At 39.6% G+C, this 16309-nt stretch overlaps 1 protein-coding gene across 4 annotated transcripts in view; it reads left to right on the top strand.

The window, feature by feature from the left end:
- The first annotated feature begins 6 nt into the window (after positions 1–6).
- The window catches only part of ACVR1C (activin A receptor type 1C), a 116543-nt gene continuing 100240 nt past the window's right edge, over positions 7–16309 (top strand). For all 4 annotated transcript variants that reach the window (XM_014585403.2, XM_027769490.1, XM_006171587.3 and 1 more), the window contains exon 1: positions 7–174. In XM_014585403.2, the coding sequence (XP_014440889.1) occupies positions 102–174 (73 nt within the window). In that variant the 5' untranslated portion in view covers positions 7–101. The remainder of the gene's footprint in view (positions 175–16309) is intronic.

The following is a 16309-nucleotide window of genomic DNA, read 5'->3' as shown; positions in this document are numbered from 1 at the left end:
CTCCCCTCCCGCGCCCTGGGAACTTCAAAGCGGCCGGCGCTGCCCGGGCTGCGTCGCTCGGCTCTGGGGCCTCGCAGCCCCCGCGCGGTCGCCGGGTGGCCATGACCCGGGCGCTCCGCTCCGCGCTCCGCCAGGTTCTCCTGCTGCTGGCTGCGGTCTCCGAGCTCTCAGCAGGTACGACGGTGTTTTTCCCCTGCGCCCGCAAGGGCGGAAGTTGGGGGCGGCGGGCGGATAGGCAGCGGGGTGTGGAAAAGCAAACTGACCTTCTACCGAGCGGAGGGGGAAGCGCCAGTGGGATTGAGGGGTGCGCGGGAGAAAGCGCAGCGTGGGCACCTGACGTCTGGCAGCCATAGGGGTTGACAGGTGTGTTGGGGACGAAGCCAACAGCCGGAGGGAAGAGAGGAGGTGGGGACGTGGGGTAGTAGGGGTGAAGTGGGTGACTAAGTTGGGGACAGTTGGCAGCGGAGGAAGTAGGAGAACCACCGTTGCGTCGGTGGGTGTGCGCTCCGCTAGTAACTGGTTGGCACCGTGAATTCGCCATGTGAGGTAGGGGAGGGCTGCAGGTCGCTTCGGGGACGTTCTGATTTGAATCCCTGAGAGCTGCGCAAGGATGGTGGTGGGGAGTGTGGCGATTTAGTCTGAGTTTTAGGGGGCGAGATATACACCCAAAGCTGCTGGTGCCACGCCGTGGAGGCGGGAGTAGGAGTTTAAATCTGCGTAATTTGCGGTGCACGTTGCTTTCGAGGCACTAGCTTTACTCAGAGTTCCAGGGGAAAAGAATCTGGCAGACGTCCCAACGTTTTATAACAGGTCCGTGCCTTGATAGGTTAAATAGAACCTTCGACCCAAGTTAGAAGCCAAACGTTTTTTTATGATGTGTACTAGAATCTGGGGCACATACATCTTTGGTAATAAGCTGTGAATAAAATGCCTTCAACTCTAAAACTCTTTTCATCAGGTTGTCCCGGATTATGTAGACCAGGAGCAGATTTCCTGCTTGTCCTTTAAACATTTCAATCAGATGTCCAAGACAGTTGCACACAAAAATCTGGTGTTTTTCCGTAAAGCTGTACTTTGTCGTCTTTTTGTTTTCCCAGGTGACAATCTGTTTGACATCAATAGTTGTACTCAGGGTGGGTAGTTTTCCTGTAATGACATGTGAGGGAGACTGTTTTGAATAGTGTGATTGCTGTCATGTCCAAGGAATCATTTACTACAACATCCAGATAAAAATCGATTACTGAAAAGGATTAATTGATCATTATAATCCAAGAATCAAAACATTCCTGGTATCACTGAGGAAAGGCGATTGTCAGGTGGATGATGGAGTCAAGTGAAATACTAATTTGCATTTAGCGTTAGTAAAGTCATCAAGGAGAGGAAAACTGACGGGGAGAAAGTCTGTGGAAGTAATGATGAAGCCTCTTGGGCTGGTTTCATGGTCCAGCGATAATGTGTTGCTCAAAGGAAACTGAATCCCACTTGGCAATGGAAGTTCAAACCCCAACCTAGTCAGCCTGAAACACGCACGTAACCCAAGAGTTCCCAGAGTTTCTTGGGCTAGGAGAAACTTAAGAGTCTTAGCATGAGTAGGCTCTGTGGTGGGTACTTCTGTTTCTCACAGTTTCATGTGCGTGCACTCTACCATGAATGAAGAAAGAAAAATAAGTTAAAACAGAAAAGAAGTGACTGACCAGAGTCAGCACACACTGAGTGTATGTGCATGCGTGCCCCAAATCCTGAGAGAGAATGGAGGAGAAGGGATTGTGATGTGGCCATCCCCCCTCAAAGGTAATTTCTCACTTTGTCTCTCTGGCAAGTGTGCTTACCCAATAGCAAAAATCTCTCTCTCCAAAAAAAAGGAGAAAACTCTTCTAACTTGACATGCTAGTACTATTGACGATTTAATAGAATTTACACACACACACTCACACACACAACCTTCCATTTATCACAATTTTTCAATTTTTACAGAGTACCGATTAAATTGCCTCTGCAGCCTGTCTGTACAGCTCCTTTTATTTGAGGGAGCTAATAATTTTGCTGCAGACATTTTATCAAGTAGATTCAATTTTTTTAAAAAATCAAGCTTGAAAAGTAAATTTTGACAGAAATTTTAGAAAATTCCAGAGACCCTGGACATAGTAACAAAAGAAAACATGATTCATGGAAACTTTTGACATTGAAATATATAAAAATGAGATAAACCCATTCAATTTGATTATTTTCTCAAAATTTGAAAGCTAAGAAAAATGCATGATATGGAGCTGAGATATTAATATAAGGCTGAACTTTTACAAGAAACTTTTCTCTATCAACTGTAATTATTTAAAAATATCCTTAAGGAACTTTTACCCTCTTTGTGTCTCACATAAACAACTCTGCTATATACATTATTTATTCTTAATTTTATGCACAGCTTTGGTTATTTGGTAGAGGGATTTGAGATCTTTTTTTGGTTTTCTTCTGTGGATACCTACTCTGTTTTTTGTCTGATCACTTTTGCAGGTTGCATCTTTCTGTTATATTGCTTGTCTGTGACTATGTGATCGGGGTGGTCTTCAAAAAGCTCATGGAAAATACCTATTGGGAAAAATATGTACATGAATTTCAAAATTTTTTCTACCAAAAGAAACTTGCAATTTAATTCCATTATTCCTCACAAACCTTTTCTGAAATCTCCTTCTACTTTTCATTGTTGGCATGTCATACAAGAAGTCGTCCTTTATGTGATGACATAGTCATTGAAACTGCGTGCCAGAAAGTACTACCTTCTGATTTGACTCTGCTGAGTGCCAAGCTCAGAATCTTACATACCTGAAAACGTGATAGACCAAAAAACCCTTTTTGCTTTGGCTGTGTTTCATTAGAATCTCTGTCACTTTTTTATGTCATGTATTTTTTATTTTTGAGAGGTTTTTGCTATAGGGCGTGTGCGCTCGCCAGACAGACAGAGACATAGAGACAGAAAGCGAGAAATCACCCCCCAGGGGGGATGGTCACGCCGCAATCCCTTCTCCTCCATTCTCCGCTCGGGATCTTGGGCACGCACGCACATGCGCCCAGCGTGAGTTTTAAGCCACCGGGTACGGGACGCGAACCGCAGTTGACTATGTGGGAGTCCAGCGACATAGCCATTACGCTAACTGCTGGTTCCCTTATGTCATGTATTAACAGTAAGGAAGAGCCCATTGATCCTTGATGATACTCTTAGAGTAACAACTGGTGGAAACTCAAGAAGAAAATATTCATTGGTCTGGACTGAATTAAAAAATTAGACTGCGGTGAGTTGCCATGATCATCTAGGTTCCATATCCCATGGTGTTTGGTCAGGAAGTCCTGACATAGCCTTACAATGGCCATCATGCATACTAAACAGCAAAATGGCATAAAATATCCTGCAGTTTTCTGTTTAGAAACTGTGAACTGGATTTGCGCATTCTCTTCTAATTTCATGAATCTCCTTTGTCTCCTAGTAAGGAATTACTGAGTCTAGAAAGTGATATGCTCTTTCTATAAAAGTGAAATGATATGTGCTTCCTTTAAAAACCAGGGTGGCAGTAGGGGTTTCAGGTAGTGAGATCCCCCCCACCCCCACCCCAATGAACAGTTTTCAGCAGTGCCTCTGGAAGTGAAAGTAAAAGTCCGAGGCTGACCAGTTTATAAATGCCAAAGATGTTGCCACCTTTGCCCTTCTTTAAGTGTAATCATTTACTGGTTGATTGACACAAATGTGGCACGAGGCTCCCTGGTTCCCAGGAAGAGACATCTCAGGCCCAGGAGAAGCTGTGCAAAACTCCCAGGGGCTTGTTTCTTCATGGACTGTACTGCCTAAACATGTTATCTAGCCTCAAACTTGCAGAAATAGAAAATAGTTTCTCAGAATTGCTAAACTCGGACAAAAAGAAAGTACTTAAGGTGTGAGAGAAAGCGAGGAACTAAGGATGACATTACATTTTTGACCTACCTAAGCAATGAAGGAATGGATTCTTACTTTGGACGGATCAGATTACAGGAGAAGCTGTCTTGGGGGAGAAAAGGGATGGTGGTAGATAGCAGAAGCTCAGTTTTGGCTACAGTGAGTTTAAAATCCCTATTGAACACTGAAGTGGAGTCAAGTAAGCAATTAGTTTTATGACTTGAGTTCAGGGGATATGTCTAGACTGAAGGTAACAAAATATGAGTCAAGGGCATTTACAGATAATTTTAAAGGGCATTAAATAGGTCACAGATTTAGTAAGTAACGCACAGAACACCCAGTTAAATTGAATTTCAGATAAATAGTGCATACATTTTTAAACATACATATGTCGTATATGTGATATAGGACACAAATATATTAAAATTAATTGCTGTTTAATTCTAATTTAACTGAGTGCTCTGTATTTTTATCTGGTAGCCCAACACAAAAGAAATATTGTTGAGAGATGATCTTTTCCTGGAACATATATATATTCTTGGCCCTTTCATTAAAAAAAAGAGCATGAACCTATTTCCTAGCCCTAGTCTCTTAGAACTTCTCTTCTAGCTCTGCTACTGCCTCCCAGGTGTCTTTGAATGGGCTTTCCCAGCTGTTTGCACAGAATGTCTCCCCTACTTCTGTGTGAACCAGGATACTCAGTCTTTCCCAATCTTACATGAGTACCTTGACAGGAAAAAGTGTGAGAAAGATAAGACTAAGTCTTGACTTCCTGGAACTGATTTTTATGTGAAAGCAATTCCCCCACCCCCCAAATTTTCTTTTGAAAGTTATTTATTTTTTGGATGCATTTTAGGGGATTTCCTTTTGAGGAATGTAGTATCTTTAAGGGTCAATGCTTCCAGGCAGCAGTCATGGTCCTGTTAATTATTTGATTCTTGGTAGCATACATCTCTTACTGTAAATAATGTTGAGAGAGGAAACTGGATAGAGTTGGGGTAAGGGAGGCTGTTGGGTCCTACAGGCTCTGCTAATGTGACACAATTGGGATTTTTGAGCATGTCCCTAAGAGTGTGATAATGTATGTGTATCATACATTATCATTTGTTTCTATGAGGTTTTTCTTCATATCGTTAGTCAAAATTTCAGGTTTTCTCCTTGTATTTAATTTTTTTTTTTTGTCTATACCAGAGGGCTTGTACACACATGCAAGAGATAGAGAAAGTGAGAGAGAGAGAGAGAGAGAGAGAGAGAGAGAGAGAGAGAGATCCTTTCTTTACCCCCAGTGGGGCCTAGTCATGGTGCAGTCAGGATCCTGGACACTGCATGCCTGGTGTGAAGCCAATGGGGAGCAAAATGAAGCCAGAAAAATGATGTAGCAAGGGACTTCTATCTCCAATACCTCATATATATTTTTTAAAGAATTATTTTATTTAACTTTATTTATTTATTTTAACTTGACCAGAGAGGGACAGAGTGAGAAAGAGAGAGGAAAAGTGAGAAAGCAAGCTGCCAGGTCTGGGACCAGGTGGTGGACCATGTGAGAGTCCAGCGCCCTTAACCACTACACCACCTGCCAGTCCCTCCAATACCTCATATTGGTCCAGCCCTAATGGAAGCTCTGATGAGAGTTCCAGGCAATAATTTCAGGGGTAACTAGGCAAGGAAAAGGTAGAGAGCCTGGAGAGAAGTGGCTGGGTTTTTTCTATGGCAAAACAGGTCTTTCTTTTTCACATTTACTATGGAAAAGAGGTAGAAGACAAGTCCATAGCCAGCAGCCCTGTGCCTTTCTTATCCTTTGAAAGCTGGATCCCTAAAGGCATGTGGTTCCCTGAAATCTGCACAATTCAAATCACTACTCCTACTTAGGGAGCCAGTAAAAAGTAAAAGGGGGGGAGGAGGTGAGTAGGAGTGTGAAAGGAATGCCTCATTTCCACAGAAACCAACACCTTACTACTACCCAGGGGATGCCCCCTGGCTTGTCATGTGCCCCTTGAATTCACCTGCTCTGATTGGCTAGCCAGGCTTACAAGATTTTGCTCTGTCCTGATTCTTCACTTTTTCTCCTCTAGAATGACTTCCTCTTTTTGTTGTTCTCTTCTGTCTTTTAGAGAGTAGGCATGTGAAGATAGTTCTTTTGGAGCTGTTTTAAATTAATCCCCTCAAGAATTCATGGGTGAATCATTCAGTATGACTCAAGAGCTTGGCTTATTATTATTTTTTAAAACAATTTAAATTTGCCAATGACTTAAACATCTCAAATTAGATCAATCTTCTTTTCCATTAAACTTTTCACATCAAGAAAATCATTAGGATGCTCAAATGTTGAAAGTGTTCTCCCAATCTGTTTTGTCATCTTTATTTCACGACAGGGTGAAAGGAGAGGGATAGATGCCACAATTCTGTATGTTGATTAAGTGCCTTCTGGATTTTTTTGAGCAACTCTGATTAGCTGAAATAAGGACTCTGTGGTCAAAAACAGGATTAGAAAAAAAATCCAATCCATCTGGGCAATGAAAGTTTTTAAAGAAGATATATTTATTTTCATGAGAGAGAAACAGAGAGAGAAAAAGAGGTAGAGATAAGCACTTTAAACAAGATCTGACACCACAGTCCTCCACTCCAGCCCTCCCAGTCAGCCAACATCATGTTGACACACACACATCTGCCTATGGTGTATAGGTCAATCTGGGAACTGAACCTCAATCTTCCATATGGTCTCCACCATTGCAGACCATTGTGCTTTTGCTATGCCACCATGGCTGGGCCATGAACAATGATAATTTTTATGCAAAATGTTTAGTTTCATAAATGTCAAGATATGTTAACACAGCGAGTGGTAATCCAGATTAACACAGTTTTATAAAACCAGATTGTTTTAAAACAGAGCCATAACATATTAAAGAGTAATAATCCATTCACATCTCCCAATTCTATCTGATGACATTTTCCTGGGTTGCTGCCCTAGTTGTGTGTCTTTTTCTTCTCTACCATCCTCATTATTGCTCTCCAAAAGTAAAAATGTTATCCTATGAATATTTTACTTCTTCTGATAGTCACGATGAGATTGTGTTCTTACTTAAATTCCACGTACAATTTGTAGTGTATATTTCCAGGAAATAACAACACATTACATAGAAAAGACTTTACTAAAGAACAATTATATAATTAACAGAAGATTCCTTACAGGATAATAAATGTCTGATTGAAAAGCTCTTTTTTAAATCTCTTTCTTCAACAGCTGTTCTCTAGTTATGTTATTTAAAAAATGTTGCTCTTTGCAAAGAAAAGAAAGTAGATTTCGTTAAGACAACTGGACTCTTTTAAAAGGATTGAGTTATTGCAAAATCAAGATAAAGATGCTCCTATAGAATTGCTGTTACTGAACTGTGCTTTGGATATTGTCCAAAGTTTTTCATAGTATTTCCTTACCCTTTTACTAATTGAGCTTTGTAGTGATGTCCCTTTTCATATTTCTAACATGGAGAACTTAGATGGTCTCTTTTTATCTACATGTCTACTTGGAGATTTTATCAGTATTATTGAGTACATAGACAAAAAGGTAGTGATGCATTTTAATAAAACTTTATTTTTAAATTGGCTAGACAGTGGGTCATAGTTTGACAACTTTCTTAAGCCATTCTTTTAAAACTTTCTTCTTTTCTAATATAAGCATTTACAGCTTTAAGTTTCCTTTAGGTACTGCTTCAACTCGATCATAAATTATGTCATATTTTCATAATCCTTGAGTTCAAAATATTTTCTGCTTTTAAGAGAATTTTTATGGAGTCTAGTATTATTTTGATGCCTTTAACTTCCAAATATTTTGTTACTTTCTCAATTTTTTTGTTACTAAATTCTAATGTTAATTTGTTGGGGCTGAAGTAACATACTCTATATGATTTAAATTCTCTCTAGTTCACTAGTTCTTTCTATAGCTCATCATGTGTCCGACCTAATAAATATTCAATATGCACTTGAAAATAATGTATATCCTTTTTTTTTTTTGAGAGACTTTTGCTATAGGGCACATTGCTCGCCAGAGAGACAGAGAGAGACAGAGAGACAGAAAGTAAGAAATCACCCCCCGGGGGGATAGCCATGCCACAATCCCTTTTTCTCCATGCTCCTCTTGGGATCTTGGGCATGCACACACACGCGCTCAGCGTGAGTTTAAGCCACTGGATCTGGGACTTGAACTGCAGTCGACTACATGGGAATTCAGCGACATAGCCATTACGCTAACTGCTGGTCCCTGTATATTCTTTTTTGATGGATACAATGTTCTATAAATGTTAGATCACGTTGTTTGCCAGTATTACTCAAGTCTTTTATAGCTTTACTGATTTTCCATATTCTTATTTTACCAATTAATGAGAAAATATTGTTGACATCTCCAACTTACTTGTAGATTTGTCTGCTTCCCTTTACAATTTTTTCAGTTTTTGCTTCATGTATTTAAACATTTTATCATTGGGTACCTACACATTTAATACTATGTCTTCTTCTTTTGCATGCATGCTTACTGGAGAGATTCAGAAAGAGACAGACAGAGGGAAAGTGAGAAGTCACCCACTGCAGGATGGCCATGCTGCAATCTCATCTCCTTCATCCTCCACTCAGGATTTTGGGCATGTGCACATATGTGTCTGCTGTAATTTTCAAGCTGCTGGGTCTGGGACTCAACTGCATTTGACTGTGTGGGAATCCAGTGTCTTAAATACTATGCCACCTACTGGCCCTGACATTCCAGCTTTCTATAGTTTAATATTTGTATTTCTACTTTTAAAACTTTAGTATTAAGAGCCGGCAGGTCGTGTGGTGCTTAAAGGTGTTGGACTCCCACATGACTCACCTTGGTTCAAGTTCTGAAACCAGCAGCTTGCTTGCTTTCTTGCTTTCTGTCTCTCTGTCACTCTGTCACTCTCTGGTAAAATAATGATAATGATAATTAAAGTTAAATAAAATAATTCTAATTTAATTTTACTTCATTTTCTTTTATACATTCAATCACTATACATCACTTAGCTTGTAAAGTGAATTTTCCCAACATGAATAAACTTCCCAGCAGTCCAGTTGAGGATACTATACACGTTGTCATCAACAGATGATAATTTTTTCTGTGTCCCATAAATGACTTGTCTCTCTATTTTTCTCCTCAATGTCTTTCCTCACACTGTCCCCCTTCTCCCACTCTCTTTCCACACTGTTTCCAGTATCCATAACCATTTTCTATGCTTCTGTATCCTCTAGCCTTTCAGTTTTCACCACAGAGTGTGGACAGTCAGTATATATTGTCATCAACAGATGATAATTTTTTCTGTGTCCCATAAATGACTTGTCTCTCTATTTTTCTCCTCAATGTCTTTCCTCACACTGTCCCCCTTCTCCCACTCTCTTTCCACACTGTTTCCAGTATCCATAACCATTTTCTATGCTTCTGTATCCTCTAGCCTTTCAGTTTTCACCACAGAGTGTGGACAGTCAGTATATATTTGTCCCGACCCCGGGGGACAGCCGAACAGGTTTCCTGAGTGAAGGAGTGAGAGCCGGGACAAGCGGCGTAGTGTTACAGCACAGAGACGACAGTGTCGTCCGTTTATTGTGGGCAGCACGGTACAGCACAGAGACGACGCAGTGTCACAGCTCTTAAGGGTCGCGTCGTCTACTGTGTGTCACAACTCTTCAGGGTCGTCCAGAGACGATGTAGTGTTACAGCTCTTCAGGGTCTCCCAAGTCGTCCGGAGACAATGCAGTGTCAGCTCTGCAGGATTTTCAGGGTCGTCTGGAGACTGCGCGGTGTTTCAGCTCTTCAGGCTCTTCAGTTGTCGTCTTCCTGGTCGTTGTCGTCGTCTCGGTCGTCTGTGTCGTCGTGGTCGTCTTCGTCGTCTGGTTACTGTGGGCCAGGCATCGTGGTTATATACACTCTGGTGGGTTGTAAATGGTGGGCCGTGATTGGTTGTAAACGGTGGGCCCTGATTGGTTGTTAATGGTGGGTTATGATTGGTTGCTTTTGGACCAATCATGAGGTGCCGGATATGCAAATTTGAGGGATTCTAGTGGCCAATCAGAGCAAGGTTTCAAAGGTCAGGTTTTTGGAAGGGTACCAATCATCGTAATTGTTTGCTCTCTGAGAAACCTCGGCAGACTCGCTGGTGTGCAGCTTCCCACATATATTAAGTGGAGATATGCAATGTCTCTCTTCCATTGCCTGGCTTGCTTTACTCAGCAGTAAACCTTCCGCATTTGCCCACTTTCTATGAAAAACCAGGGTCTTCTTGTTTTTTTAAGGCTGAGTAGTATTACATAGAGTGTATGTGCCACACTTTTTCAATCCATTCATCTGTTTGTGGACATGTGGGTTGGTTCTATGTCTTAGCAATTGTGAATAATGCCACAATAAACATAGATGTGCAAGCACTTAATCTTGTATAGAATTTTTGTGCCTACATTCATCAGAGATATTGGTCTGTCATTTTCCTTCCTTGTCATGTGCTTGTCTGATTTGGGGATGAGGGTGATGGAGACTTCATAAAATGAATTTGGGAGGGTTCCTTCCATTTTGATCTTTAGAAATAACTTGAGGAGAATGGGGGTTAACTTTCCTTTGAAAGTTTTGTAGAATTCCAAATTGAAGCCATCAGGACCAGGGCTTTCTTTTTTGGGAAGTTATTTATTACTGATTCAGTCTCATTGGTTGGATGGGTCTATTCAGGATTTTTGTGTACTCTGGATTCAATCTCGATAGATATATGTGCCCAAGAATTTATCCATCTTATCCAGGTTTTCTTGTTTGTCGGCATATAGTTCCTCTAATGATGTTGTGTATTTCTACACAAAGATATTCTTGGACTGATTCTATTTGGGTTTCTGCTATAGGGCGTGTGCGCTTGCCAGACAGACAAAAAGCGAGAAATCCCCCCCCGGGGGGATGGCCACGCCACAATTCCTTCTCCTCCATTCTCCTCTTGGGATCTTGGGCATGCACGCACACGCACCTGGCATGAGTTTTAAGCCACTGGGTCTGGGACGTGAACCGTGATCGACTACATGGGAGTTCAGTGACATAGCCATTATTACGTTAACTGCTGGTCCCAACATTTTTCTCTTTTTATGAAACATATATATATATATAGTGACAGTCATAAGTCTTGTGTGCATGATCACGGAATTTTAAGTAATGCAGTCATCTAATATTTTTCAAGATATTAAAGATTTATATATATCCTATTATCCTTACTAAGTCATTCTACAACCTTGTACCGGCTAATCCTTTTCTTTTTTCCCTATCAAGTAATTTTAGCTGTTGGGTTTATATTCTTCTATAAATGCCAGTTAAGAAGCTCTGTTGACACTGTGTTGAGGAAGCGCCCCGTCCTCAGTGACCCGAAGTGGTGGGAGAAGTGGTGGTGGATCTGTGACTGCAGTGACCTCAGTGGTGGTAGTTGGCCCCAGTGGGTCTTGCACATAGGTGCCCAGAGCCCCTTACTTCTAGCGCTCTTAGTCACCATCATTCCCGGCTCCTGAATGGTAGTGGTAGAAGCCAGTGAGAACAACTGAGGCAAGAGATTGCTTTGGGAACTCCACTGTCTCCCCACCACTTCCAGCTGAAACCCTGAAGCTCAGCCCCAGGCAAACCTCTTCTCAAGAAACTGGGAGGCCATTGGAATATCTAGGTCTCACAAAAATAGTGCAGAAATTAAAAAGAAATGTACAGTCCATCAGATGACCAGAAACCAGCACAAAGGCACAAGAAATATGAAAAACAAAGAAAATATCCCTCACGTGAGGGAAAAGAACAATTCCTCATTATCCACAGACAGTACAGTGGAACTCATGGAAATGTCAGATTAACAATTCAGTATATTCAGAATGACAAAACTAAATGAGATGCAAGAGAAAAGAGACGACATACTCCAGAAGATTTAAGAGAAAAGAGACAGAGAGATCCAGGAGAAGAGGAAGTCCTTCCACGATTTAAAGAAGAATTAGACACTATAAAAAGGAATCAACAGAACTATTAGAGATGAAGGCTACAATAAAGGAAATCAAAACTTCCCTTGAAAGTATTAAAAGCAGACTAGATTATGTAGAAGATTGAATCTAGGATGTAGAAGGAAAAAACTTCTGACCTAGAAAAAAATCACCAAAAGGACTGAAAAAATAACGACAACAACAAAAAATGAGGACAATATATGAGGAATACTAGATACCATTAAATACCCAAACATCCAAATAATTGGTATCCCAGAATGTGAAGAAACTAATAAGGACATTGATAATCTATTCCATGAAATCCTGGAAGTAAACTTCCCATGTTTAGAGAAGCATTCAAACATCCAGACCCAATAAATACAAAGGACCCCAAATAAAATCAGCCCAAAACTATCCTCTCCATGGCACATCATAGTCAGACTGGTCAAAACCGCAGATAAAGACAAAATACTAAAATTTGCAAGGGAGAAATGTCAAGTTACTTACAAAGGCTATGTCATCAGGCAAATGTTGAATCTCTCACTGAAAACAATGCAAGCAAGGAAAGAATGGGAAGATATATTCCAAGTGTTAAAAGAGAAACAATTTCAACCAAGATTACTATACCAGGCAAGATTATCTTTTCAGATAAACAAAACTTGAAAGAATTTATCAACACCAGACCAGCTCTTAGAGAAATTCTGAAGAGAGTGCTATAACAGGAAAACTAAAAACAGACAGAAATAAGAGAACAAAAGACAACCAAGAAAATGACCAACTTAATGGTAGACATAAATCTGGAAATATAGATAATAACGTTGAATGTTAATGAATTAAATTCTCCAATCAAGAGAGACAGATTGGATGAATGGATAAAAAACCCCAGAAACCCGCTATCTGTTTCCTATAAGAAATGCACCTCATGGGTAAAGATATACATAGACTTCACTTTTAAGTGAAGGGCTGAAAAAAAAGTATTCCATGCAAATGAAGAAGAAAAGAGCTGGAGTAGCAATACTGATTTCAGACAAAATAGACTTTAAGACAAAAAACTCTTAAGAGACCAAGAAGGTCATTACATCTTAGTAAAAGCGCTAACTCATCAAGAAGATATAATGCTTATGAATATCAGTGCACCCAACTCAGGAGCACTGAAATATGTGAAGGAAAGACTACTAAATCTAAAAGGAGAGATAGACTGCAATACACTTATTGTTGGGGATCTCAACACTCCACCATCTCCTTTGGAAAGATCATCTAGAGAAAAAATAAGCAAGTAAAAACAAGATCTAAGCAATACCATAATCAAGTGGACTTGACAGCACCTATAGAACCTTCCACCACAAAACCATAAAATATGGTTTTTTTTATCCCCCCCAAGGAACCTTTTAGAAGATTGACCATATGATAGGGTACAAGACAAGCCTTTACAGATTCAAAGGCATAGAAACTATATCTAGCATCTTCTCTGACCATGATGGAATTAGACTTGATATTAATTTCAGAAAAATATCACAAAAATACAAAATCATATGCAACTAAATAACCTACTCCTGAATCACTTCACAACTACTAAAGAAAATTAAGACTGAAATGAAAAGACCAATGGAAATCTATAATAATGAGTACATGAGTTTCCATAATCTTGGGACACAACAGAAGCAGTCTTATGAAGGAAGTTCATATCAATTAATGTGCATAAGAAAAAGATGGAAAAATGGTAAATGGACAACCTAACATCATGCCTTAGAGGACTGGAAAAACAACAACAAAAAATCCAAACAATGCCAGGAGAAAAGACATACTAAAGATTCAAGCAGAAATAAATGAAATAAAATAGAAACAAATAATACATAAAATAAATGAAAGCATAAGCTGGTTGAAAACATAAACAAGATTGACACACCACTAGCGAGACTAATTAAGAAGAGAAAAAAGAACCAGATAAATCAAATTTACAGTGAAACACAGTATTGCAAGAAACATAATAGAAATAAAAAACATCATTAGACAATATTATGAGTGACTATATACCAACAAACAAGAAAACCTGTATGAGATGGACAAAATTCCTGAACACATATATCTACCAAGATCGAATCCAGAGAACACAGAAATCCTGAATAGAACCATCCAACTAATGAGATTGAATCAGTAATAAATAACTTCCCAAAAAAGAAAAGTCCTGGTCCTGATGGCTTCAATTTGGAATTCTACAAAACTTTTAAAGAAGAGTTATCCTTCATTTTGCTCAAATTATTTCTAAAGATCCAAAAAGAAGGAACCCTCCCAATTCATTTTATGAAGTCTCCATCACCCTCATCCCCCAGACAAGCACATGACAAGGAAGGGGAACGACAGACCAATATCTCTGATGAATGTAGGTGCAAAAATTCTTCACAAGATACAATCAAATTGTATACAACAATACGTAAAAAAGATTTTACATTACAACCAGGTAGGCTTTATTCCAGGGATGCATGTGTGGTTCAACATATGCAAAACCATAAATGTAATACACCATATTAACAGAAAGAAAGATAAAAACCATATGATCATGTCAATTGATGTAGAAAAAGCATTAGATAAAATACAACATCCCTTCATGATTAAGACTCTCAGCAAAATTGGCATAGAAGGGTCATTTCTCAACACAATATAGCTATCTATAAAAAACCCATAGCTAACATCATACTGAATGGTCCAAGACAAAGCTCCCCACTTTTTCCACTCCTTTTCAATATAGTGCTGGAAGTCCTAGACAATGCAACCAGCAAAGAGAATAAAATAAAAGGCTTTTAAATAGGGAAGGAAGAAGTGAAATTATCTCTATTTGCAGATGACATGAATGTATACTTAGAAGACACAAGGGTATCCATGAAGAAACTCTTGTAATAAATAAGTAAAGTAGCAGGATACAAAATCGACATAAAACAATCTAACATTTCTATATTTTAACAACAAGCAGACTGAGGTAGAACTGCAGAAAGTAATCCCATTTACTTTAGCCACAGAAAGAATAAGATACCTAGGAATAAATCTAGCCAAAGAGGTAATAGACTTCTACAAGGAAAACTGTGATAATCTAAACAAAGCAATTAAAGATTACACAAAAAAGTGGAAGGACATCTGATGTTCTTGGATTGGAAGAGTTGATATAATCAAAATGGCAATTCTCCCCAAATTAACCTACAAATTTAATGTAATCCCAATAAAATTACCAGAGGCATTTTTCACAAATTTAGAAAAGACAATTATGGAATTTGTCTGGAATTACAAAAGACACCCTGTATTGCCAAAGCAATCCCACACAAGAAGAGTGGAGTAGGAGGTGTCTCACTCCCTGACCCCAAAATGTATTACAAAACTGTGATTGAAACAAAAATGAAAACAAAAACATGGTAATGGCACAAAAACAGACAAGTGGAAAATTGAACAGAGTTAGAGACTCCAGAAATAAACTCCCAAAACATACAGTCAACTGATTTTTGGCAAAGGGTACCAATCAATCTGAAGAAACCAATCTGAAGAAAAGGAAGACCACTTTAGCAAATGGTGCTGGAAAAACTAGGTATCCACCAGTAGAAAGATGAAATTTGACCCCTATCTCTCACCATTAACAAAAATCAACTCAAAGAGGATCATAGATCTAAACCTGAGACCTCAAACTATAAAACTACTGGTGGAAAACACTGGGAAAATTCTGGGAGACATTGGGGTAGGCAAAGAGTTCTTTAAAAAGACCCCCAAAGCACAGGCAATAATTCCCAAAATAGACAAGTGGGATTACATCAGATTAAGAAGTTTCTGCACAACAAAAATCACAGTAATTAGTGTTAATAGACAACCCTCAGAATGGGAGAATGTTTTTGTAAACTATGCCTTAGATAAGGGACTGTTAACTAGAATACAGAGGGAACTCAAGCAGCTTATCTGAAAACAAAAGCAAAAACAAAAAGAAACACAAAAGATGAACCCATTTAAAAGATGAAATTAGTTGAACAAACAAGTCTCTAAGGAGGAAATAGGAACAGCCAAAAAGCATATGAAGACATGCTCGGGGCCAGCAGTTAGCATAATGGCTATGTCGCTGGACTCCCATGTAGTCGACCGCGGTTCGAGTCCCAGACCCGGTGGCTTAAACTCACGCCAGGCGCGTGTGCGTGTGTGCCCAAGATCCCAAGAGGAGAATGGAGGAGAAGGAATTGCGATGTAGCCATCCCCCAGGGGGTAATTTTTCGCTTTCTCTCTGTCTCTCTCTGACTTTCTGGAGAGCACATGCACCCTATAGTGAAAACCTCTCTCCAAAAAAAAAAAAAGAAGCTCAACATTCCTCATCATAAGGGAGATGCAAATCAAAACCACAATGAAATACCACCTAACCCCTGTCAGAATGGCTACGGTTAAAAAAAAAAA

Source organism: Tupaia chinensis, unplaced genomic scaffold, assembly GCF_000334495.1.
Source record: "Tupaia chinensis unplaced genomic scaffold, TupChi_1.0 Scaffold149921_1, whole genome shotgun sequence".
Lineage (NCBI taxonomy): Eukaryota > Metazoa > Chordata > Mammalia > Scandentia > Tupaiidae > Tupaia > Tupaia belangeri.
This window is presented reverse-complemented; position numbering and strand designations above follow the sequence as displayed.